Genomic DNA, 26,094 nt, shown 5'->3' with positions numbered 1-26,094 from the left:
GAACTAGAAGAAATTGTTTTATGCAGGACTGACTAGTTCAGCTTTTCCATTCGATTTTGGCCGCATTCCACACAAAACAAGACGTCCGTTAAAAGACATGATTGGATCAAGTAAAAACCGGAACAGCAGTGACTCTTCTCCAACTGAGTGGTATTCTGGTAACGGCAACAAACTAGTCTCTGAACTGCAACTGAAGTATCAAAGCCAGCAAGAAGAGTTGGAAAAGCTAAAGAAAGATCTTTTGAGCCAAAAGGTAATTAAGCCTTCAGGCAAAGTGCACAAAAGCAAACGGACCTGGCAGGTGATTGTGAGTTTACCCTTTATGGCCATCTAACTCCATTAAGAGCTGGTTGTTTGTTATAAAATAATGGTGCTAAATGAACGTTTGTTTACAAAAAGTCTTGAAACAAGAAGGACCAAATTTTACATCTGTTGAAGATTAGATCCCTGAACAAAGCTTTCATTTTCACAGTTTTCATTAACTTGGTATGTATATCTTTCTTATTATCTGAAGCTAGCTTTCTCAGTGTCTGCCAAGATCCTGGCAGATAATTACAGCTTTTTTCACCATTAGTACATGTAATTCCTGAGAAACTTCTCCTTTCAAGTCTTTTTTAATTTAGTTTGGTTTTTGTTTCTTTTAATTCTGGAGGAGAAGGTGGGGCAATGGCGACTGACTTCTCTCCCTCCCTCCCTCTCTCAACTGCATCATCACAAATGGTTTTGTAAATGATAGGCCTAGCCATAAATCTATGTATGTAGTACTGCCCTCATACAGTGTCCTTGCTTGTATGACCTTATAACTCAGATTTATTAAATACCTTGGTTCTATCTAAAAGAATTACTCAAAATCAGTGGCTCATTCTAGGTATATATTTATGATTTTCCAAGTCTTTGTAAACTTCCAGATACATTATTGAACATTCAAGTTCTCAGGAATTCCATAAAACCAATTCCTGTTTCTGTCGTTGTATTCTTAATTAATGTAAGAGAACTATTTAAAAAAAAAAAACAAACCACCAACCCAGTTTCATTGGTAAGTATTGCAAATGCTTTGAGGGTTGAACTTACCTTCCCACAGTTCAGTGTTAAACCATTAACCAAACATGGGAAACAGCAAATCTAAAAATCCAGATGAGCGAGACTTGCAAGTGAGCAGTCTGCTGTTCTTGCTTTCTTAGTGTTTATTGTTGATCTGGAATATCTTCTTGTCTTCTTTTGTGTGGTTTTTGGTTTTGGATTTGTTGGTTGGTTGGTTGTTTTTTGGGGTTTTTTTGTTTGTTTGTTTTGGTTGGTTGGTTTTTTACAGCTTAGCTGTCGGAGGGCTTCTGGTAGTAGCTAAGGCAAACTCTTCCTTTTACAGTATTTTTCTTTTAAATTTCACTTTGACTCATTTGCACGTAACAGCCTTCACTTCTTGAATGTCATAGTAAGATCTCATTCCAGCAAGGAATCAAGTAGGGTTTTACTTTCAGTGTAACTGCCTTAAAAATCAGCTTCTTATGCATGTGTACCCATGATTCCCCAAGCAAAACACATATATATCTTTCATGCAAGTGAATAAATACTGTAATTGTCCAGGATCTATGCAATCCCATCAGCAAAGATACTTGTCCTTTTTTAGTATGAGGGAATAGAAGATGAAAATGGTAGAATTGTTAGATGGATGTGTTTTCAAAAGAGTTTTAGTTCAGAGCATTCGATGCTGTCTTTTTTGCAAAGACCACAGAAACTCCTTTTCTCCCTGTGGCAAGTCAGTTAATTACCTGGCTGATTCTGTGGCAAGATTTTCTAAACAGCCCGCCGAAGCCTTCCTTTTCAGCAAAGCAGCATGTTTTTTTTTTTCTCTTTTTATTTTCTCTGCATCTGTTAGGGAAGAGAGCAATTAGTTATCTTTCCCTTTTCCATTTTGTAATGTTCACCTCTTAATTTTTTTTGATTAAGGCCTCTTCCTATTTATCTTCTTACAACAGGGCTTCTTACAAGTAAGCTTTTTTAGCTTCCAAGTAACTGCTGGGCCGCAGCTGTCAGCTACTCTTCCCAAACCTTTGTAGCCTTTCTAGGCAGGATCCTTAGCTCAGTGAAAGATATTTAAGCCATCCGTATAGGCCAGTCATTGTAAGGTGTTAGCCTGCTAGAAACCGTGCCATGTAAGTGTTTCCTTTTTTCCTTAAAACACCACCATGAAGTCTGTTATAACCTGATGATTCAGATGCAAAACCCATTCCAAAGCTTTCTTTTGCTTGACGTTAGATTTCTAAGTTATAAAACTTAGAAACTTAAAACTTCATTACAATTTTTCTTTTTTTAAAATTCTCAGGAACTTGTGCGACTTCTGCAGCAAACAGTCCGATCTTCCCAATATGATAAATATTTTGCAAGCCGTCTTTGTGAGGGGGTTCCCAAAGACAAATTAGAGCTGTTGCACCAAAAAGATGACCAGATTTTGGGTCTCAACAACCAGCTTGAAAAGTTAAATCTGGAAAAAGATAGTCTTCAGCAGGAAGTGAAGAATCTGAAATGTAAAGTTGGAGAACTCAATGAGCGACTGGGTATGTTGATGGAAACTATTCAAGCTAAAGATGAAGTGATCATGAAACTCTCTCGTCAACTCAGCGAATGTGAGGACAATACATCCTCTCAAAGTGGAGCAGTAAATTCTTCCATGGCCTCCTGTACTAATAAGGAACTACAGGAACTGGACAGACTAAAAGTAAGAGCAATGTCTCTGTCTTGGTGGATAGGGGAATCTCTGCTCCCTGTAAAAACTACTTTCTAGTCTGCTATACTGTTTGAGGAGATCACTACAGCAGTTCTCCAAGATACTCATCAACTGAGGCTTTCTCTGCTTGGAGTCTACACTTTGAACTGTTATGTGGCAATCTAAACAGGACTTTTATACTTTGAGCTGGTCTGTACATCTATAGTACAGTGTCCCATACTTTCAGTAAATTAATCATTGGTGTGGAGGAGGAATGATGTGAGAAGTAATCAAAGGAACAGGAAAAAGTAAGGGTAAGAGGAGAGTATAAGCATGGAGGAAAACAACCAGAAAGCTTGCCTTTTTTTTTTTTAAATTTTTTAAAATATCAAAAGTGAGGAAACAAAGAGCATGTGGAATGGCAAAGGGGAGCTCTGAGGAGAAAAAAGGAGGAGGAGTATAAAAACCTGTTTTACTAATGTTGCTTCAGATGTTATCAATGCATTTTTTTTTTCTCTAACCTACCTCAGTGAATGTGTCAGAAGTTCTTAATGGAGTTACTGAAGTTACCCACTTTGCTCTAAACATGCTTTCTTGCCTTTGGATAAATGTTGTATTCCAAATTGATTAACATTCCAAGGGATTTGGAATACAAGTCAGTCATTAAAATATACATAAATGTTCATAATTTTCTTTCCTATATGTGAGCCTGGGAAGTTGTAGAAAATAAAATTGAAACTAGAAATTAATGGTCTTGGCAGAAAGCAGACCAAAGTTTGTAGATGCTGTGGAGTGTGGGAGTATTGTAATTGTTGGGAAGGTGCCAACATTCCCTCATCCCACAACCTCAGGTTTCGGGGGTAATATTTGTAGTGTGGAGCTGACCGGGTTAGGCAAGTAAGCTTATTGCTAAGGATTTGTATTTTTGTATGAAGGTAGACATCAAACTTGTACTTCAAATGAGAACTGGTGAGGTTAACCAAAACCCAAGGGGCGTTTGCCTCCGCTTCTTGTATTGCAAGGGGCGTGCTTCGGGCTGGTGCGCAGCAGCGTGACCTCTCTGGTGTGTTCAGCGTGCGCGTTCCTGTTCTCCTCCCTGGCGGTGCAGCCTCGCGGGGCCGGGGCTGCCCGGTGACGGCGAGCAGCGGCCAGCTGCCTTCTGCCGGGAGTGTAGCGCTGGGAGGGACGCAGGGCAGGCACGGCACCACGCTGTACAACTCTGTGCTCACATTTGGCGTGTGTGTTTGACTTACGTGAAACTAAAGAGAATATTTAATTTGATCCTGGTATTTTTAATGATAAGCTATTAGTAGCTGCTTGTTCTGTATTTTGTATTCTTACCAGAGAAAGTATACTTTCTTTGTAAGTATATGCTTACTTTGTAAGTATACTTTCTCTGGTAGGCATTTGCTCTTTGTAAGATACTTTTATTAAAAATCCAGTTTGTTTTTTTTATCAACAGGACAATCTTCAGGGTTATAAGACCCAGAATAAATTTTTAAATAAGGAGATTTTGGAACTTTCTGTTCTACGAAGAAATGCAGAAGCAAGAGAGAGAGAATGGCAGGCCAAGGTCAGACTAACACAGCATGTTCTTATTTTGGCAATATCTAAAGCAGTTTTCAAAAATTCAGTTGTAAATCTACTCGGGGAACGTAACTGTGGAGCGGAGATGGAACGACTTAAACGTATTAAATGCGATAGCTTTAAAAAAAAAAAAAATCCCCCCCCCAAACCTAGTCCTTACAGACTAATCTTTCTGAATGGATTCTTAAAAGAAGTACTTGACTTTAAAATCATGTTAAACAGTGGAACTTTTTCATAACTTATGAACACAGGCATGTATATTTCTGAAAACATTGTTTCCTCAGAATTAAGGCTGTAATGATTTTCTTGAAATATGCAAAAGACAGGGTGCGTAAGGATTTGCTATGTCACTGAGTAGAGCGTTCTCCTGAGCATGAAGGATGACTACGCTATGGTGAATGTAACTTTGGAAGTGTGTTTCTATATAGATGAATTTGAGTGTCAGGAAGTTGTGGTAAATACTGAAGATTTCCATTGCCGGGGGCTAGGAAAACATGCACACATCCGTATCTAAGGCAAGATACCTGTAGCTATGGTTTGCTTTTGGTTTTTTGGAAACGATGCACACAGCAGCCAGGTCTAAAGGCTGTATTTTTGGCACAGAGGTGTGTGTTTACAATTCCTACATGCTATTACCTCACTCATATCTTTAAAATTCCATTTAAGTTCTTTTTGTTCAAACATGCATAGACTAAAGCTGTTACTTCAAAAGCACAAAATGGTTGAGTTGTCCTTTGTACAATGTAATGATAATTAAAGCTTGCTCAGATTTTCTGCATGTAAAAATACATGTGGTAGAAAGTCTCTGGTCTACTATTCTGCCTTAAAAGACTTTCTGTAAAAAGCCACACGTAGCTGAGCTTTCTTTCCCACGTACTTTATATGCAGAATTTTACAGTAGTGTAATAAAATGCATATATAATTTTTATTTTCCACACATAGGTGTTGCTTTATGTTTTCTGGTGCTACAAAAATGGGAAAGTAAAGCTGACTGTTCTTGACTTGCAGGTTTCTAAGCAACATAAACTAATAGAATAATATTGAACCAGATTTTAAAGTAAGTGTAGTACAAAGTAAGTTTCTGAAGACTTATAATATTATATATTGTTTTCTGCAGTATACTAGCTTGGAAGCCAAACTCTGTCAGATAGAAAGTAAATACTTGATCTTGCTTCAAGAAATGAAAACTCCTGTTTGTTCTGAGGAGCAGAGTCCTGCTCGTGAGGTCATCACACAGTTACTGGAAGATGCCTTGAAAGCAGAAACTAGTGAACAACCAGAACAAGCCTTTTTCAAACCACACCTGGTCAGGTAATTTGGTCCTATTAAAATAAAAGTTTGTGTATCTTGGTCAGTGGACCCGGTTCTAACACTGGAAAACAGACAGTGGGGATATATTTGCAGGATTTAGGGTTTTTAATGTATTTCCATTCATGAATAACAGTATCATCATGAAATCCTTTTGGCTGTATAAATATATTTATTATTTTATTTGAGATACAGTATAAAACTTAGACTCAAATGTTGCCATATAGCTGCTGAAGGTGAGCTAGTGAAGAGATGGGTTCATCTGAACTTGACCATGTTCTTAATTAATTTGCTTAATCTGTGTAGTAATATATATTGCAATATGGGCACAAAGTCTTTTTTATATGGGATTATAAAAGTAATTATTAAATAAAGGATATACTTTAGAAAAAGGTTTAAATAATAATTGTTAAAACTTGAAAACTATGGGGAGTGGCTTGAGGGATATCTGAAATAACTTTAGGATGGGAACTTGAGAGTTTCAGGGCTGTGGAACACATTTTAAAAAGCCTTTTTTCTTTTTTCCCCTCCATTTCAGTGAATATGATATATATGGTTTTCAGACGGTCCCAGAGGATGATGATGAGGAGAAACTAGTAGCAAAATCACGAGCTTTGGACCTGAGATCGCTTTCTCTCAGTGAAAATCGAGAGATCTCCACAGGGGTAAAATGGGAAAACTATCTTGCAAGCACAATGAATAGAGAGATGATGCGCTGTGTAGAACTAAAGAATCTTATTCGATCTGGAATTCCACATGAACATCGTTCCAAGATGTGGAAATGGTGTGTCAATCTCCATGTTAAAAAATTCAAGGACAGCACTGTTCCTGGGTACTTCCAAACCTTGCTTCAAAATGCTCTGGAAAAACAAAATCCTGCATCCAAACAAATTGAATTGGATCTCTTGAGAACTTTGCCAAACAACAAACATTATTCCTCCCCAACATCCGAAGGGATCCAGAAGCTGCGAAATGTGCTGCTGGCATTTTCATGGAGAAATCCTGATATAGGGTATTGCCAAGGACTCAACAGGTAAGATTTTGCAAATCTTGAGTTATAACTATACAGTGAAACACTTAATGAGCCTTTCAAATCACGTGTATAGCAACATGCTTTTGGACAGCCATTTCCTTATGGGTTGTATGTTCATAATTTATAATGTTTAAATAAACAAGTAACTATCAAATTTTTTTGAAACAATAAAAAACCAAATTACTTGGATCATGAAACATGTAAAATCAACTTGGCAAAAGAACTGGAATTTGAAATAACTCACATAAGAAATGTTTTACATTGTCTTCATGTCAGTTGTAGGGGATCTTTTTGCTTTTGTGTGCAAGAATTTGTTAGGTTTTTGCTTTTTTTTAAACAAGCAGAAATAAATGCTTGAAAGCTTTTTTGCTGATAAGGCCACAAATTCCAGCATTTCTCTCAGGATGTCTTCGACCAGAATTGTAGTAATCAATTTAAGGATGATTCTCATGTTACAAGGCTAAGAAAAACTTGAAGTCATTGCAGTTGGCGTTTGCCGAATAGTTTTGGTACTTTGAGATCTGTAGCAAAGGAAGGTGTTATCTGAAGCAGGTATGTTAGTCTAACACCCCCCTCGTCCCCATGATATAATACTAAAGATGTTAGTTTGTGCACTAATTTGTGGACTATAATAGGGTAAAACACTTTTGAATTAGAGCAGCTTTATAATTTGAAACAATTTGAAGAAGTAGTAGAATAGAGGCAGCGAGTAATGCAATAGAGGTAGTGAGGTGATGGTGGTAGCAGTGGTAGAGGTAGTGGATAATGTAGTAATAAGTAGTATTCTTTTTCTGAGTATTCATCACTAGTGGTTATGTTCTGTAGGTAAATCATACGTTTTTAGTATTAATATTGTCGCTGGCATGTCACAAGACATGTCTAAAGAACATGGCTGTTGCAATCTTGGAGCAACGTGTCTCTGGTGACTCGAATGTGTTAGAAATGCTTTTGCTAAATTTGAACTTTCTGTGCAGCGTTATTTTCTCCTGGGACATTTTTGGGTTTATTTTTGGTTTTACTGTAAGTAGTTCGGCATTTGGGTATACTTGCAGAAGTTAAAAGAAAATTAAATATTTATTCCTTGCTTTGGTTCTCTTAAGCTTTTTAAAGTGTGATCACCTTATTAAGCTGTGTAACATCAGAACCAGATCATGCTGTTACAGCTCCTCTTGCATACAGAAATAAACCAAGTTTACTTGGAGAAATATATTGGAGGTTACCTTTCATATTCAAACAACTATCAGCAACATTAAGTTATTCTCTGATTTTTTTTTCTTTCATAATACTCATTGGAAACAGGAAAACCAGGAATGCTGCTGCTGTTTAATTTTTTTTTTTTTTCCCTACTTTAAGAAATTCTTAGAACAAGTTTAGTCTTGGAAAAATTTTAGGGCTTTTTCTTTTCCCTAAAAGACAATGGCAGTTAAAGACAAAAGTGTTACTTATTTATCTTAATGGATATAAAGTAAACATGCTAGAAAAGCTTTTTTTAAACTTACAACAACTTTGTGTGAAATGCAAGAACAATGTGTTCTTTCTCCTCTTCAATAAAGAAAGACAAAAGTCTGGGAATTGGAGTACTATATTTAGGACTTGGAAGCTTCTTATTATTTTGCCTTAGTTCCTGGAAAAATGGCTTCTAGCAAATCACTTTGCTTTTGCCTTTATCTGTTTTCTTATTTAACTGAATAAAAATCCTTGACTTGGCCGAGAAGGCATCTCATTGCCCCGTCTTGAACTTCATTAACAGTTTTACTGTTTAGTGCGCTTCTGTTAATACATTTATCTCTGCTGAACAGAAACAAAGGCTTTATTGTAATTGTTCTTAATACATTTTGTGATACTATACTAATCTTTTTCTCCAAATAAACGCTATTTTCAGATTGGTAGCAATTGCACTTCTGTACTTGGAACAGGAAGATGCTTTTTGGTGTTTAGTAACAATAGTGGAAGTTTTCATGCCTCGTGATTATTATACTAAGACACTGCTAGGATCTCAGGTATGTGCTCTGCCAAAATAAAGCCTGGTCCTGTAAACTACAGCCAGTCAAAAACTTTCCTCTAAAACTGTCTGATAGGCCTTTTTGGGGGATGTGTTGAGTTGACAAAGGTGAGTTCCAGGTACCAGGGCCCTTGTTTGGACAAGGACTCTGAGTATAACACTGAAATAACTGTTCAGATTATTAGCTTCACAACACTGACTGAGCTGATTTATCATTTCTTTTCTCAAAATTGGTGGGGGGTGGTTACGGGCTCTCCGGGAGAGTGGGGGTGAGAATGCATCTGCAGTACTGCGAGCAGTATGTGCTGTGGCACTCCTGCTTCCAGGTGATGCTCTGGTACATGCTGCCTCCTCCCTCCAAGTCCTTCCCCAGCTCGTTCTCCGCTCCGGTGCCCCTGCACCAGTGCGGCACGGTGACCTGTAGCAGGAGCACAACATCTGCGTGTGAGCAGCCCTGTGAGGCTGGGGGTGGATTGAGAAGCAAAAGGTTGTGTCAGCAAGGGTGGTGTGCGTTGGGGTGGCCACATACGTTTTGGTGGATCTAGCTTAGAAGCGTTAACTAGACAGTCCTAGGTTTCCTGGTAGCTCGTGAAAAACTTGCACGTACGGATTGGTAACAGCCCTACTTTGAATGACATATGTGTTGGAAAATTAGGAGCAATAACGTCATATTTGTCATCTCTTTAGGTTGATCAGCGAGTATTCAAGGATTTAATGAGTGAGAAGCTTCCACGACTGCATGCTCATTTTGAACAATACAAAGTTGACTATACTCTCATAACTTTCAACTGGTTTCTTGTGGTATTTGTGGACAGTGTGGTTAGCGACATCCTTTTTAAAATCTGGGACTCCTTCCTATATGAGGGACCAAAGGTGAACTGAATGAGCTAAGTTTTTTCAATTGTTACTTGGTAACAAAATACTATGGTGTTACTGAGTGCAGGGTGGAAGAAGGTTGTTTCACAAGAATCCTGTCAGTTAAATCACTGGTAGGAAAAAAGGGAGGAAATGTGCATAAATCACCAGTCAAAACTTTTTTTTTTTCCATTTTATCTGTGTTCTGCAAGTTAAAAGCTTGAGTTACGTGGAAGAATTCTAAATGCTAAGTATTTTCTTTTCACCACCCACCTTTTTTTTTTAACCTTTGAAAATAAAGCTGTAGGCAGTGCTGTTTACTCCTATGTGCGGCTGTCAATCAGTTTTAAGTAATTATATCAAAATGAGAGCTACTTTTATAAAGAAGAAAGCTTAAGTGAAGGAGGCAGAAGTTAGAAGTATTGAAAAGATGTAAAAATTAGTCGTAATCAAGTTTAGTTGGTCTCTGCCGCAACTATTTGTTTTATTCCTGCAGACATTTAAAGTACAACTGACAAACAATTACTGTCTGGGTTCCTATCTCATAAATCAAGGGGTGGAGGTGAAAGAATTTTCATGTTTCATACGTGTTGAATTGCAGTGAAATAAAATTGATGCAGGAAAAAAGTCATTGGATTCAAACACAATAATAACACTAAAGCAGATGATGTAGGCAGTTGCAGAGAACAGGAGAGTTATAAAATAAGTAGGCAAAAACTGTGTGTTTGCTAGATTTCCTGTTGGCCTCATCTGAGCAGTCTGATACGCAGTGATATTTTGGTTGTGTGTTCATCCAAATCAGTTTTAAGCATCATAGTATTTTGTGAAGGCAGCCGGGTACAGACTGATGCAGTTTAGAACTTACAGAAGCCTTTTCAGAATTAAGGGAAATAATGCTTCTTCCAGCTCACGCTAAAGTTGATTGACAAACTGGTATCAGAAATTCTTTCAGCATCAATCCCTCAACTTGCTGGAAAAATTCAAGGCATTGAAAAACAACCTGTTTAAAAAACAAAACTTAAGTTACTTCAGAGCTAAAATTAGTAAGTGCATTCAACAGGCCCAGCAGCCTTTGTTCCACAGCTGAATTAGGAACTCAAAACTTCAAAGAATTTGTATGCTATAAACCCAATATTGTATTCTAGACAGAACTGCAGAACACCTTGTCTTGGTTACAGGCCACAACAGAAGTTTTTGGCAGCTTTTGGAAATGGGGGACAGGGGAGGGAGTGGCAGGGAAGGGAGATAGAGGGAGGTGTGATTAGATAGCTCAAATGCAGCCTGTAGGAAGAAAAACACTTTTTCTTTGAGTTTGTAATAGATAATAATGAGAATCAGTGCATTCTGTTCTTATAAAGAACCAAACATTGTGTGTATTTTTATCAGGTAATATTCCGATTTGCCCTGGCACTTTTTAAATACAAAGAAGAGGAAATCTTAAAACTGCAAGATTCAATGTCCATTTTCAAGTACCTTCGATATTTCACACGCACTATACTTGATGCTAGGTGGGTAACTCAAACTTGTGTGTAATTGAAATACTTGTAGTGGGGCATGGAAAAGTCTGATGTGTGTTTTTGTTTTGTTTTTATCTAGATCTTAATTTAGATACAAAGCAACTAGAGATGAAACTAAGTACTAAGATTTCTCATGAGTAGTTTTATCTAGCGGAGACAAAAGCACAAGTGATGAATGCATAATTGGAAAATTTTAGGTATGATAGAGATTACTTTGCCAGGTTGGTCTTGTTTAGCAGTTGTATCACGGTAGCAAGACTTAAGAATTTCAACCATAGGTGAAGTCTCCCTCTGCGTTGCGGACACAACTTATGTTGTAAAATGTTTTATGATAAATGAAAAAACATCCTGCTCAAGTATTAAAAACGTGAGCTATGACTCACTAGGTTTAGATCTCTTATGCATCACTAATGCATAGGCTAATGCCACATAACTCCAGCTGATTTTAAGATACACTTTGAAGCAGAGAATAAATACAAGTTAGATACTCTTCTGTTCTTCAGTCCTTGCATAGGAATTACAGTTTGTAAATTAGGGCCTAATGTTTTTAGGATCTTAGTTTCAAGACTGTAGAGCAGCAGAATAATCTTAAAAAGAAAAGATTGGTTTAATATCTGAAAATATGTTTTTGCACAGATATTGAAACTCACTGATTTTGAATTTAGTACAAAATTCAGTATACTGGAATCTGGGGCGTTTGTTTCTACCATAATAAATTCCGTATGAATTTAGGCTTATACTTTGGCTCCTACTGCAAGAGCTATTTATTATTTTTTACTTCCTGTGTTTCAGTTTTGACTGGAGAGAAGTTAAAACTGAATAATCTTACTCTGCTTAAAAAAGGATTGCTGGGACATGCAGGGAGAATGTTCTGCAACTGATTTAAAGGGTAAAAGTCTTGATAACAGATGTTGCTTCCTCTGCTGAAACCTCTCCAAAAACTCTTGAAGAGGAATTGTGTGGTGTTTTGTATTTTAGCATTCCCCGCTTTGATTTGAAAAATGCTGGACAGTTGTTGTACTCAGCTGTCTGTGACCAAAATAAATGCTGACTCTGATTCCAAATCTGGAAGTGACAGAGAAGTGCGTACTTGATTTTAGAAAGAGGGTGCACGTATTTTTAACAGAAAACAATAACTAAAACAAACTTGTGGATATTTTATAATCAATAAATAGGCTATTTTATAACTTATAATCAAATGTGTAATATGTAGTACCAGTAGTACCACAGCAGTATCGCCAGAAACTAAAGATTGCAAAAGAAAAGGGGGGGGCGGGGGGGAAGGAAAAAATTTAAATATTTTTGCTCTTACCTAATTTGAACAAAATTTTGATGTTTAATCAGAGCTGCAGATTTGGCTTTCCCTTCCTTTTTCAATTCCATACCGGAAATGGTGTCTTGGCTCTCCTGTCTAAACCTTCTGGTGCTATAATAACCTATCTTAAAGATTTTTAATATTGCTGGAAGAGATCTCATTTTGGTGTTAACAAAATGAGCTAATTGGGTATCTTTGGCAGATGGTGAGTTCAGGTGAGGACAGAATTCAGTGTATCAAGGATATTTACAATACAAATATACTCTGTGCTGGTCTGTAAATCTCTCTTTTCTTAGGATTTTAAAGGTCGGAGTTGAAAGCAGTGGTGTAGTGCCGCCTAGGGGATGTGAATTTGCCTGCTAGAACTGATGAGGCATGATTCAAACCTGGTTTATTTTTCTACCATTTTTGAACAAGTTTTACAGCATCAAAATTTGAGCAATACAAAAGCATGTGAATGATGTCTTTCCTAATATGGACAAAAAGTCATCTTGTTGTAGAGAAAAAATTCAGAAAGATTATTTTTATAGAATTCATGGACGTCCTGAATGGGTTAGAAAGTTATTTTGCGTAGAATTTCTAAGTTTAAGCTCTCTAGTGGCGAAAAATCTCTACAGACGTGCATAATTATACTTTAGGTTATAGGATGTCATAGTTAGGTTTTTCTACGGATGAAAGTTGTGTTCCATAGCATGTTGTGCACAGGTAGAGAAGCTGTTGGAATACGTTTTGTTTATAAATAGGAGGAAATCGTTCTTGTTCACTCAAAAATACAAACCCAGGAGAGTTTAGCCTTAAATAAATGGTACAAATAAATTTTCTTAATATTTGGGTTCATCTGATAATTAAACTAGAATGAGCTAAATTCCAGTTCCCCTTTTTCCCTTAGTAAATAATGAGATTTTTTTTAGATAGAGATCAACAGTAACGATGAGTTAACTCTGTCTTTGGACTGGTTAGGCAGATCAGTCACCAGTTTTGCTGTGACTGAATGATAGTATTGTGCAGCATGACTCTGGAAGGGTGATCTTGTGGTGCTTTGCTACGTGATCTGACGAGCTTGAGTAGACACTAGCTCAGAGATCTCTCTGCTCCAGCCAGCAGATTCCCAGAGCTTTCTCACTGTAACGTAAAGTTTGGCTTATACGTGTTTTGTATTATCCTTGTCTGTATTTGTATTATCCCAGGCTTTATCTGGTCTCTTACACCACTTCGTTATCTCGGGTAACTTGAGAGCTGACTGTCCTGGGGCTGAACGAGCTTCAGTGAGTTATATGGAGGAAGTCATCCAGTCTATAATCGGGTAACTGGGCGTACCAAGTCATCAGTCTAGCCAGTGAAGCTCTGATTAGCCAAGCTTACATCTTCTGTTCAGTGTTGTCAAGGCTGTAATCGCTATAGCATTACATAGAGTTTGCAGGTGGCTTTGCGAACTGTTGAGCATTTGATAGCACTTTATCACTTGCAATAACTTTAAAACTGAGTGCTTTATAGAACTTTCTTGTAATACCGAGAACATCTGAGACCTGTCAGGTATGTGAAGGAGACCAGAGATATCAGCCATATACTAAATATTGATATGGATGAAGTCCAAAACTGGTTTTAAAAAATACCAAATATGAATGATTGTCTTCTAACGTTGTGTAATCTTACAGGAAGCTGACTGGTATTGCTTTTGGAGACCTGAATCCTTTCCCATTACGTCAGATCAGGAACCGGAGGACCTACCACCTGGAGAAAGTGCGTCTTGAACTGACTGAACTAGAAGCCATTCGTGAGGATTTCCTGCGTGAACGAGAGACATGTGTAGAAAAAAGAGACCTTATTAGTGATGATGAGGAGGATAGTTGAAACTACTCAACATAAACTTTTCTTTGGGATCGTGACCAAAGTGAGTTAACCTCCAAAACACTTTATTAATCCTGTCAAACAGAATGTAAACTAGTTGCTTTTGGAAATATGCAGGACAGATTTCCAAACCCCAGCACTTTCAGAAATATTGCTTTGTGTGGAGGCCAAACATTTCTGTTTACATTTATGTTCATGGAATTGTACGTAGAGCACTTGATATCTGTCTCAGTTTAGTCAATCAGCTGAATTGCCAGTTGTTTTCCTGCAGTGCACTGTTAGTGCCTGTATGTGAAACAGTAGTAAGAAAAGTCATGCTCTGTTTACTACATTCATTGCCATTCTGCGTTTTTTTTGATGTAATGATGTTTTTTTTTGTAGCGCAGGTTCAGTGTGGGAGAACATCATATTTTTTGGTTTCAGGTTGGTTCAATAAATGGCTTTCATCATGTTTTCCTTGAATAAACTAGCCATTCTTGAGGTCACAGACTAGAAAAGTATGGAATGAAGCACAGGAAGAACTTTTACATTCCTTTGTCTTTTCCTGAAGTGACATGAAATGGATCATCAAACAGAACACTTGAATATATGCCTTAAAGTAAAGGTAAAATAAGTACCTATTTGTCACTGGATGTTCAGTGTATACTGAAACAGTGATATCAAACATCATTTATGCTTTTCTGGGTAGCTGTGTTGATAAAGATTCTCGTTAATGCAAAGGGGTTTGTAGATCAAATTCTGTTTAGTCAATTTTATTTCTATTCAATTTTTTGATTGCAATGTCTCAAAAAAGCCACAACCAAAACCCAGCTATTACGGAATAAGAATGGAGCTTGTCACAGGAGTACCATGTTTTAATAGCTAATTAGTTGTGTATCTGTTGAAAGCTTTTTTTTTTAATTATTATTTTAATGCTTCTTCCTATTTAGGGCTTAAAATAAGATGAAATCTTGGTCTTTAAGAAGAAACATAGCATTCTTTTTGCATGAATGTATAACTATTGTACAATAGCGGTAGCGGTAGGATTCCTAAAACAACTATTTATCAATCAATCAAAGGAGCCTAAAGGTCACAGCACGCACACAGAAATTCAAGATCCTTTTCCAGCAGAAAAATGCAATACTCTCTTAACGTGCTCAGCTTTGCTGTGAGTGTTGCATGCACATCCTACAAAACAGGACGGAAGGAAACATTTGGGGTGTTCAGCTGTAGTGTTTCTGACTATGGAAGTGTGACTGGAGGCCATTCTCTCTCATCTGATGACTAGCAGTACTCTTAAATGGTTCTGAGGATGAGGAAGATTTCTTTCTTGCTGGCTATTCTCTGGACTTTTGCAATGTTCTTTCTTGAGCTGTTGGATCTTCAGAATGTTGGATTGAATTAAATGTTGTGTCCTGATGTGTCACGATAAAACTAGCATTCAAATACTAGGCAGCAAATTGCTCAGTTCTGGGGAAGTGGTTAATTGGCAAAAAACAAAACTGGTGGCTGGGAGCGGTCAAGTGCATCAAGCTTCTACTTTGTGTGTTTTCTTTTGGTTTTCTGAGAACAAGTAGGACTTCTTTATCAGGTACACTCACGTAATGGTTTTAGAAAACTGAAGTGTGTGCAGAGAGAAATCCTGCTTCTGTTTCACAGCACTTTTTTTTGAGAATGTATTTGTAGCCTTCTCTAAATAAGCATATTATCGGTCAATTTATCTGGAAGGGAAATATTTAATCATTGGTGAACATTGTAACTTACAGGACTACTTTTGATAGAAAATGTATGCTTCTTATATCACATATAATTTTTAATTAGCCAACAAATCCTTGCCAATGAGGGACACATGGTATGATCATCTTGATTTGTATGTTATTTGTCTCCTGAAATGTCCCCTACCTTGTCTATTGTAAGCAGTAGTTTGGGGGTTTTTTTATTCCCTAGTTACTCTCGGTTGTGTACTTGAGTTTATTAGGCAGGTTTTTCATATTATTGCATGTACTGTATTCTTTTTTTACTTACAATCAGTGTTTGAATATAAAAATGGGACCAGGTTTTCTAATTTTCTAGTTATGCTGTCTTGGTTTTGGAAGAGCTGGTCTCTAAATCAATTTGTAATGTCTGCTTTTTTTTGTTTGTTTTAATCTTGTTTTCAAGTGTTAAATGAAATCTTTCTAAGCTGAAGGTCTTCCTTCCAGTGGCAAGAGTTGAAATGTTAAGGTGAAGAATTTAGAAGCATGTACCTACCCTATTCCTACGAGTCTATTATTCCTGGGTTTTGAGTCTTCACTATGAACTAGTCGTATGACTTTAGGAGATGTTTTCAGTCTGATTTCATTCAAGTCTTTAGGTGGTGAAGATAAAACTAACTTCAGGGCAACTGTTCAGGAAGTTCTCTAGCTGACAAAACATGACCTGCAATGTTACAGGACCATTTCTTTTTTACAGTTGTGCTGATGGTTAAATTTGTGTGTGTGTTGCTGTGTTTCATTATATAAGTTGTTACCCAATTGTACAGTAAAACTACGTAGCTCTGTTTCTTATGCCACTATGTGAATCTAATACATGAACATTAGGAAGCTTATGGAAATCTTGTTGTCTCTGGGTATTTTGTTAGCTTGCAAATATGAAATGAGTTGATGCTGTTATACTCAAGTTCCCAGTGAGCTGTTGGCTTCATTTTGTTAAGCATTGTTACTGATGCCTTAGCTAAAAGGTCAAAAAATTGCAGAGGCATCTAATCTCTGACCACTAGAAGTCTACATAGAACAAAAATGAGATGCATATAGCAGGAAGCAACACCAGGGGAAGCTTGCCTTGCTGTTGCAAATGTCTTTGGGTGACTATTAGTTTTCTAGCGGTGCTTAATCTGGTAACTTTGAAGAGTAGTAACTAGTTAAGGACATAGCAGATACACAGGCAGTATTTAAACCCGATGAAACCAAGCAAAAATACAGTGTGACTCAGTGGCCTGCAAAAACTGAACTGCATAGATACCAAGTGTTTGTATTTAGGGGTGAACTTCCGAAACAGTGCGTGAGGATTTAACATTCCTGCCAGCCACTTAGTAGGAAATTGACCTGTTAATGCAAATAAAGATTGCTAAGAATATTTTTTTAACTTCAAGGTTATGCACATATGTGCAAAGAGTTCCTTATGCATGGTTCCCAGTATGCATGATGTAAACGAAACCACTAAGTTGCATCTTGCAGAATATTCCTTCATCTTCATACGCGTATGCATGGCTTTCCAGTGAAACTTCTGGTTACTTGTTTAAAATGTTCTATTATTTTCTGTTAAATAGGCAAAAAATTGGTGCACTACACCTCTAGCTATTAAAACTGCACAGTATTTCAGCTTTACCTGTACGTGTGTACAGGTAGTGTTATAATTCAGTGTTATCAGATTGTTGGGTGGGTTTTTTTTACCAGCTATGTAATCAATAAAAAAGATGCATTGTTGCCCTTTAGGTGTGTTCTGTGAAAGATTCTCCCTTTCCCTTCAGTTTTTGTAAACATGGTAAGATACTTCAGCATAAAGGGAAAGATTTTTTTTCTTCCTTAAGGCATCAGGAATGAATGAATGGTCTTTAAATTTGACCGGGTTGTATGTTCTGTCACGCTTAACTGAGAAATGGAAAATTAATCAATTTCATGAAATAGTATAGCTGTTTAAGTGAATGTTCCCTTAAGTGCCCTGTTAGAAATCAGCAATATGCGGTACAAGAAATTTGAACATAAGTGATGTTATTTTCATAAAGATTGATGTAAAGAAAAAATAAATTGTTTATTACTTTACAGCTTGCTCTGGTTCTTTTTTTTTTTTATAACAGATGGAAATAACTGCAGGTACCGTCAGAACAAACCAGTAGTAAAGCTGGTGGTTTTGTCTGATAATGTGATTTGAGAGAGTCTCTATAGAGGAACATATATGCAAATTTGGCTTTGAAGCATGAAGATGTGAACTATAGACATGTTGCATGCAGGTGATGCTGACTGGGTAAACTTGTGATTGGTGTCCCTAGTTTCTTGGGAGAGGAGGGAAGGGGAGGGGAGATTAAATTTGCATGAGTGTTCACAGGGAACAGACTTCCTAAGAAACATAGGTATTTGTATGACATGTCCTGACATCAGAAGCCTCTTTAGTAGGCTTGGGCACTGATGTTCTGCTGAAGCCTTTGGTAGCCAAGCGCATAATTTCAGCAGCTTTGAAAATTTAACAAAGTACTGAATTAATTTGGAAATCTAACCTCAATGTCTGTCTTTCAGATATGATTTTTGCATTTTGGAGTTACCTTGATTCCCTTAAAGAGGCTATCAAGTACCTCAGCTACTTCAGATATAAAACTTAACAGCTAAATGTTTGTGAGGAAGCAAAAATAAGAGTTGGGAGATCACTTTAATTGCATCCAAGCAGCTCTTTCATAGTAGAGGTGAATAGTGCACAGTTCTTATCCTCTGGCTCTGCTACAAGATGGCAAGCTGTTAAGAGTAGATATTGGCACGGTTGGAAATTGGTTCAAAGGGCTTGCAAAACAGGATAGAGAGCAGCAATTGCGGCAGAACATGACTATGGCCCAAGGACCTCCTGTCCTGTATACTGAAAATTTAAGTCAAAGGAATAAACAGAAAATTCTGGGAAGAGAGTGCATAGGGAGCAATGTCCTCACTTGGACACTTGGCATATTTAGCTTGAGTAGGTTGTGTTGCCCTAGCAGCTGCTGGGGCCTGTTAAAGAAGAGCTGAGGCTCCCGTTTCTTCCTTGGGACTGAGCTTGAGACATCTGTTCTCAGTGGAATCGCAACAAGGATGCGAGTGTGGCAGATGCGTATAGCTGATGTACGTTGTTAAATACCTTATTCCTAAGAAACGCGTTAACTTAGTAAGGATAAATGCAGCTCGTCTACTCTGAACTGAGACCAAATACCTGCAGAGTCTCACTCTCTGTTTTGGGTGCCTCAGAAATGCAGAGAACACACTGAACTCTGTCGGTATTACAATATATCAGGTGTTCATTCTGTGGGATTTTCAGAAATGCTAAACATAGCTTCCTTATCTGCAGCTCCTTGACCTCACTGGAAGCAGAATCCATGTAGTGCTGAAGCTTTAAGAATTCCCACACATGAAGTACATTCACTCAGATAATGCAAAGGAAGGGTGTGCTCTGCCTTGGAAGTTTCCCCCCTGGAAAAGAAGGTAAAAGGTTCAATCACAAGGAAGTTAGTAGAGTGGTATTTTCATCATGATACTATGCTGTAGAAGCTATACTTCTGTACAGTTATACCCATCTACAATGCTAGCTTTTCAGAGGATTAGACTAGAAAGTGATATTAAAAAAACCAAATAGTTATTAAATAAGAAAACTGTCTAGTCTCTACCCTAAATTAGTCTGGGGTGTTATGAAGAGAAGTAAAGTAATTAAAACATTCAACACTAGAATATACCTGGGAAATTAAGATGACTTTGGCCTTAATTAAGATGCTCCTAGCCTTGAGTGACTGCATCCTGCCTATGTGTTTCAAATGAAGTGTACTTTTTGTGTGTACAGAACAGTTACGTTTTTGCAATGAGCTGCCTCTAAGACTTCAGGTTTGAGCTGATGAACTGACTCAGTGATGTCTTCAGGCGCTGTGATTCATTATTAAGCTGTGAAATAAGCTATTTACCTGTTTTTATAAATGCAGGTGGTATTTTTCTGGTATTTAAGCCTGGGACTCCCCCTTTGGAACAGAAGTATGGGTTTCCTTCTTTTTCACTTCCTAAAGGAGACTGGTAAATGCATGGCTAGCAGATGCTGCAGTGTTTGCTTGTGTTGCCTACTTCAAACGTTGCTCAGCTTTGAGTTTTCCTTCCCATTCTTGTCCTGTATGCACATAAAGGCTTTTGCCCTCATTGCCAAAGATGTTACAAAGTCGTCTGAGTTAGTGTTTTAAGAGTGAACAACTGTCCTGGTTTCGGCTGGGATAGAGTTAATTTTCTTCCCAGTAGCTGGTATAGTGCTGTGTTTTGGATTTAGTATGAGAAGGATGTTAATAACACAGTGATGTTGTAGTTGTTGCTCAGTAGCGCTTACCCTAGTCAAGGACTTTTCATTTTCCCATGCTCTGCCAGGTGCACAAGAAGCTGGGAGGGAGCACGGCCAGGAGAGCTGACCCCAACTGGCCAACGGGGTATTCCATACCATATGACGTCATGCTCAGTATATAAACTGGGGGGAGTTGCCCAGGGAGCAGCAATCGCTGCTTGTGGACTGGCTGGGCATTGGTCGGCAGGTGGTGAGCAATTGCATTGTGCATCACTCATTTTGTATATTCTATCATCATTAATATTATTAATATTTTCCCTTCCTTTTCTGTTCTATTAAACTGTCTTTATCTCAATCCACGAATTTTACTTTTTTTTTTTTTCGTTTTACTCCCCTGTCCCACTGCAGGGGGTGGGGAGAGAGCGAGCGGCTGTGTGGTGTTTGGCTGCCTGCTGGGGTAAACCACAACTAAAGAACCATGTAAGAGCAATTTCTGACTTATGCAGAACCTGCATTTTGGCTTGCAAACCCTATGGACATGGCATCAGGGATGAGATTCAATCTACCCTTGCTGCTCTTGGAGACATTTCAGGGCTGGCCAGCAGATACTAAATTCAAATTGAGGTTATTCAGGTCTAGGGAGAGTTTGTCCTGATTTGAAAAGCAGTTGTGGCCTCTCAGGGCAAATCATGCTGTTTTGTTCTCTTCCTTGCAGCTAGGAGCAAACAAAAGAGGTGGCCTTCCTTGTGTGCCCTTTCTTCTGAGAATTTTGTAGGAGGATTGCTGTGACTTTCACGTGATCATACCACATTGTAGAACTAAAGGTGAGAAATGAAATATCTATTTCCCTTTCAAAGGGTTCTGAATACTTCCACTGCCCTTTGAAACCTTTACTATTGCTCCCATTTCCTGTCCTCCACCCTGTGTAACATCAGATGCAGCCACTTTCCTTTTGGAATTGGGAGAGCTGGGTGGAACTCCTGGGCTGTGTACACCGCTCCCAGGGCAGGCAAGCAGGGGCACGGTTCAGTCCTCTTGACTTGGAACAAGTCTGAAGCCAAGTTTCTTTTTAACTGTGATAATAAAAAGCACTGCCTTTAGGTACTTGCCTAGCATAAAATTATTTTAAAATTCATCTATCTTTGCAATTTATTGCAATGGAAACAGCCTGCCTGTTTCTGTATGATAATTTGCCAAAGTTTTGCATTATCTTAACTGCATAGAGAACTGAAAGTGAAGGCAGCCCAGCATTTATATTTGATTTTGAAGGTGTGAACAATGCCACATCACTCCTCATAAACAAATGTTGGATATTAACTTGCCCAGAAGAAATTTAAGGAGACCAAACAGTATTTATTGCAATTACAGTCTGCCAAATAAAGAGGGAGAAAATCTAGTTTTACAGGTTTTGGGATTGTCTTTAAGACAGGAGAGTAAACAGATGAAGGATGTCATTGTTGGTAGCCAACATTTGGTCTAGGGCAACTTAGAAAACAGTATTGCAGATGTTTGTTATAGTAGTGCATATTAATGCATTTTGAGATCCCCAGTGAGGACTGGAAACCTGTGCCATTCTGTCTGTCACAGTGGTTTCTTGAAACAACAGGGAATTTCACTGGGTAATGTTGAGTTTTGGACCACAGAATAAACCATTTAGGCTTGTATAGAACATAGAACAAGGCTTATGCAAATGAAGTGCCTCTCTAATGAATTCACCTCCTTAGCCTTATTTCCTTGGTATTGATTTCATATATCCTGAATCTACTAAAGCAGAAGAAATCATGTCCTACTTCTGAGATATTCCCTAATCAGCCTGGGAGAGCTATGATGGTCTGGAAGGCTTTGTAACGACCAAGCAAGTATCCACATCTCAAATGTAGTGTACTTCTGTGGTGATGCCAAGTGCTAGGGTTATTTGCCCTGTGGGCTGCCCACAGGCAACACATTAATATCAAAATAGTACTGTTGAAGCCACATCAGGCAGCCATTACGCTATTCCGTGTGTCCTTGATTAAACTTTCTGTTCTCATTGCAGAGTAACTGAGCTTGACCACTGATGAAATGGAGCACAACTGAATAAACAAGTGAGGACAGTGTTTGCTTCTGAGATGCGCGGCCTTTTGATTTCTGGAATAAATAAGGAGTTTGTATTGTTGTATAGGATTGGTGTGAAAACTGGGACAATATGAGCTCTTTACTAAACTTTGGAGGAGTTGCTACCCAGAAGGAGAAGGAGGAGCCGATGCCGGGCAAGTGACCTGTGCCAGTTCAGTGGTGATGCCCAGGCGAATTACTGGTCCAGTCTGGCTGGAGAAGAAACCCCGCTGAGCCACGCTTGCTTCCTGGGTGCTCGTCAGAGGCAGCCGGTGTTCATCCCTTCATCCCCGTGAGTCAGGTGCGAGGCCAGAGCCCGCTGGGGCCCGCAGCGCGGGGTGTGATGAGCAGGGTCCTGACCTTGGGCACAAGGGCAAGGGGGAGCGCGGTTTTCTGTGCAGTCCCTCCGTTTCCTTTCGGTGAAGCGGGTGACGACCTGCCTCCCCGCGGGGAGGACGTCCGCAGCCCCGTGTTACCCCGCACCGCGCTGCTGGGAGCGGGGGGCGCGGTCAGGCCGCGGGCGGGCTCTGCCCCGCGGGGTCCCAGCCACCTTTGCAGGGTCTAAAACCCGCGTTTGCGCCCTGGGGAAATGGGTTTATTTCACGTTTCCTTTCCGGAGCAGGGGGCGCTGGCCCGACCCTGCGGCCGCCTCCCCCGCCGCACCTGCCCCCGCTGCTCCGCGCCTGGCCCGCCCCCCTCCGCGAGCACCGAAAGCGGCCGTCCCGCCGCCCGGGCCCGCGGCAGCCGGGCGGGACCCCCCCTCACGGGACCTCCCCTCACGGGACCCCCCCTCACGGGGCCGCCCTGGGCGCCGCGGTCCGCGAGGGGGCGCGGCGGCTCCCTGCGGCGGGGCGCGGAGCCCGGCGGCCCCTCCCTCTCTCTCGCACGCCCAGGGGCGGCCGGCGGGCCCGGCACAGCCCCGGCGGCTCCTCCGGTGAGCAGCGCCGGCGGCCGGCGCCTCCCCCTCAGCCGCCTCGCGGCACACGCGGTGGGGGCGGCCCGGCAGGGACCCTGCGCGCCGAGGCAGCGCCGGAGGGAGCCCCGCGGACGGGCCGCGCCCGGCGGTAAGTGGGCGCTGCCCCCCGTCAGCCGGCGGCGCCCGAAGCCCACGGCGGGGCCGGGGGCTCCCCTTCCCTGCTCGGTGTCGGCTCCCTCTCTCTGTTTCTCCCTCCGTCCGTCTTTCCTGCTGTGCCGCCCGCCGGCTTCGGAGCCGCTTTCATGGTGTTCCCGCCCTGCGTCCCGCCTGTGCCGGAGTTCGGAGGCTGAAGCAGAGCAGCTGTGAAGCCCATCTGGCTGGGGCAGGCTCTGGGGAGCCCGCCGGGCTGCCCCTCGCCGCCGGTTCTTCCTCAGCGTCGTGGACGAGTCCTGGGGTCAGCAGCTGGGCGGTGGGGTCCTCCCCGCAGGTCATTCTGGCGGCTGCGGTGCAGGTCTGTCAGAGGTGCTCGGGTGGTGGCTTACCTTCGGTCGTCCCTTCCGCACAGCGTGTTTAATGGTGTTTCCACCTCAGACTGTGCGTGCCAGCTGTCCCGCAGCTCTCAGCCGGGGGAAAAGGCAGCTCCCCGGATCATCTCCTCCGTGAGCAGCTGTCAGTTATCCCTGAGCAGGTCCCACAAGGGCTGGGGAATGCAGTAGTTTCAGAAGTATGCTGTTCAGTGTTACACGCTGCTCGGTCTGGCATTGTTTCTGTCCGAAGCCATCAGGGACGGTTGGTCCTGGGTTCACACCTTGGCTTACTGATGTCATTCAGCAAATGCTGTGCGACTTCATCATGTTTATCCATAAGTTCCTTCCTGTCTTTTCCCTCAAACAGCTTCACTGGTAAGTTTTTTAACACCTGCTCCTCTGGGCAGTGAGCCGGGTGACCCTGGATGCTGCAACACGGCAGGGACTGATTTGTCCTGGCCTGCATCCTTTTAGAGGACAGTTAAGAACGAAGGTGTGAATGAGAGGGTGGAAATGTGTAGCAATTGCTCCTGCTTTGGCTGATCAGTCACCAGTTGCAAAAGGATCAAAATCGGCATGCTCACCTGCTTAACACGTGGGGAAAAAGCTCAACTCTGACCCTCTCTAGAGGTGTCTGTTCTGAAACATTCGTCGGTTTTAGACTTTCCAATGTCCTTTGTCTGCTTGTGCAAGAAATGTAGATCTCACTTGACTTTGGGGCAGTGATGTGTCTTATCTGCAGTAATAATCCTTGAAGGCGCCTCGGGGACGGGGAGTGGGGCCCTGCGATGCCACACCAGCGTGCCTGGCATTGCGGGCTTCCCCCTGCGCCCTGTCTGTCGAGGTGTTGGCTCCAAGCTCATCGCTCAAGCACGCGAAGGCTTCGGGATCAGTTACAGCGGCAGCTCTCGCAGTTAGCTGTCTGCTGGGGAGCCGTAATTAGCTGCAGAGCTAACGCATTTGGTACGTATGCTTGAAGTGGAGGCTTGGAAATGCGGTCTTTGGTCATTCACCACACGTAATTACTGCAGAGTAAACTTGGGAGGTCAGAAAGGGATCCCTTGAGAGTTAGTAGCAGGAGCAGTGACTCTATAATGGGACTGAAGTGCTCTGATGCTGGGTGTGTTTTGTGTCCTTTATAGGCAGACAGGTAATAATAGCTGCCTCAATTTTCTGACAAGAATTTTTAGGCTACTGTTGTTTTCTGACAAGAAAATATTTAGGTGAAAAATAAGGGTTTGCTGAAATTAATATAACTTTTAACTGTGCTTTGATTACGTTTATTTGAAAGCAGAGGGTAAAGGGTAAAAATTACTAGATTTTTCCTGTTGGAATTGCATAGTCTTTTCTAGGACAAAATAGAAGAGAAAGGGAATGAGAAGGGTGAAAGAGGAAAACACTTCAATGCTTATAAAAATCTGTTTGATTTTAGCATAAGGCACCAAAACTAGAAGACGATATCACTTAAATTTGTTTGGTGGATTTGGTTTTTTTGGGGGATTTCTTTTTTTCAAATTACTAATTTAAAACAGTCCCGTCTTGATTCTAAATTACTTTGGTCGTTTTTCAGTATTAAAAAACAACTTATAAGGGAAGTTGTTACTTTGATCTGTTCTAATGTGTGTTTTGGGTTTTGCTTTAGTATAACTATTGTTTTGTAATATAAAAACATGCCACAGGGGATGCTTCTGAGTTGGCAATGACTTAGTCATTCAGCTCATGTCAGGTGTACTTGAGAAAGTAAGATTATTCAGCTATTACCTCAGTCACTTGAAACTGGTTTCCTTAGGGTAGAAGATACCCTAAGGAAAAAAAATGCAAGGCTGGTGACAAGCCAAATGATCCAACAGTTTTGTTCTCACCTTTATTTTCTATAACCCTGCTCTTGTTCAGTGGTGGGTGGACATTTATCATGGATTTGACAGTGTAGACCAGTGATTGATTGCCAAATAATTTGGTGATGACAGGCCAATAACTTACCTATGCAGGGAAACCTTTTTTAAAAAAGAGAAATATAACTTACTTTTTTCTGCTCCTCTTAAGGTGGATTCTGTCACCCTCTTCAGAAGGGTGAATTTCTTCAGATTAATCTCCTTTACACACAGCACAAGCTGCACCAAAAAGGCACTTCTGTACTAGAATAAGAATATCTACGTCCAGAGTTTGTACTGATTTAAAATATATGTGTTTAAATGTATACCTTAGATCACAATGGGAAACAGTGTGATTTCTTAGGGTGAATAAGATCCGATTTTATGGTATGACAATTTAGGAATGTGAAGAGATTAGGCAGGACATGTTTCTAGTGCTTGAAACTGGAATCTCAGAGTCTGTATTCTATTTCTGGTTTTGCTACAGCTTTGTTACATGTCTGTAGGAAAATCG

At 40.3% G+C, this 26,094-nt stretch overlaps 2 protein-coding genes across 5 annotated transcripts in view; both read left to right on the top strand.

Moving 5' to 3' along the window:
* The window catches only part of TBC1D2B (TBC1 domain family member 2B), a 36,764-nt gene extending 18,819 nt beyond the window's left edge, over positions 1–17,945 (top strand). Inside the window, exons 5-13 of the mRNA XM_075160358.1 lie at positions 27–253; positions 2,321–2,713; positions 4,164–4,274; positions 5,406–5,599; positions 6,135–6,629; positions 8,512–8,629; positions 9,319–9,504; positions 10,873–10,994; positions 13,974–17,945. Of these exons, the coding sequence (XP_075016459.1) occupies positions 27–253; positions 2,321–2,713; positions 4,164–4,274; positions 5,406–5,599; positions 6,135–6,629; positions 8,512–8,629; positions 9,319–9,504; positions 10,873–10,994; positions 13,974–14,169 (2,042 nt within the window). The 3' untranslated portion in view covers positions 14,170–17,945. The remainder of the gene's footprint in view (positions 1–26; positions 254–2,320; positions 2,714–4,163; positions 4,275–5,405; positions 5,600–6,134; positions 6,630–8,511; positions 8,630–9,318; positions 9,505–10,872; positions 10,995–13,973) is intronic.
* The window catches only part of DAPK2 (death associated protein kinase 2), a 65,456-nt gene continuing 53,511 nt past the window's right edge, over positions 14,150–26,094 (top strand). For 2 of the 4 annotated variants that reach the window (XM_075160365.1, XM_075160361.1), the window contains exon 1: positions 23,248–23,330. Coding sequence is in view for 1 of the 4 variants with exons in the window: in XM_075160359.1 (XP_075016460.1) it covers positions 14,150–14,209 (60 nt within the window). In the remaining 3 variants the exon portion in view is untranslated. Of the gene's footprint in view, positions 14,210–22,486; positions 22,568–23,247; positions 23,331–26,094 lie in introns of those variants that run through there. The other 2 variants (XM_075160359.1, XM_075160360.1) reach the window with 2 other exon arrangements.

Source organism: Calonectris borealis, chromosome 11 (assembly GCF_964195595.1).
Source record: "Calonectris borealis chromosome 11, bCalBor7.hap1.2, whole genome shotgun sequence".
NCBI lineage: Eukaryota > Metazoa > Chordata > Aves > Procellariiformes > Procellariidae > Calonectris > Calonectris borealis.
The sequence above is the reverse complement of the archived record's forward strand: the minus strand, read 5'-3'. Positions and strand labels throughout refer to the sequence as shown.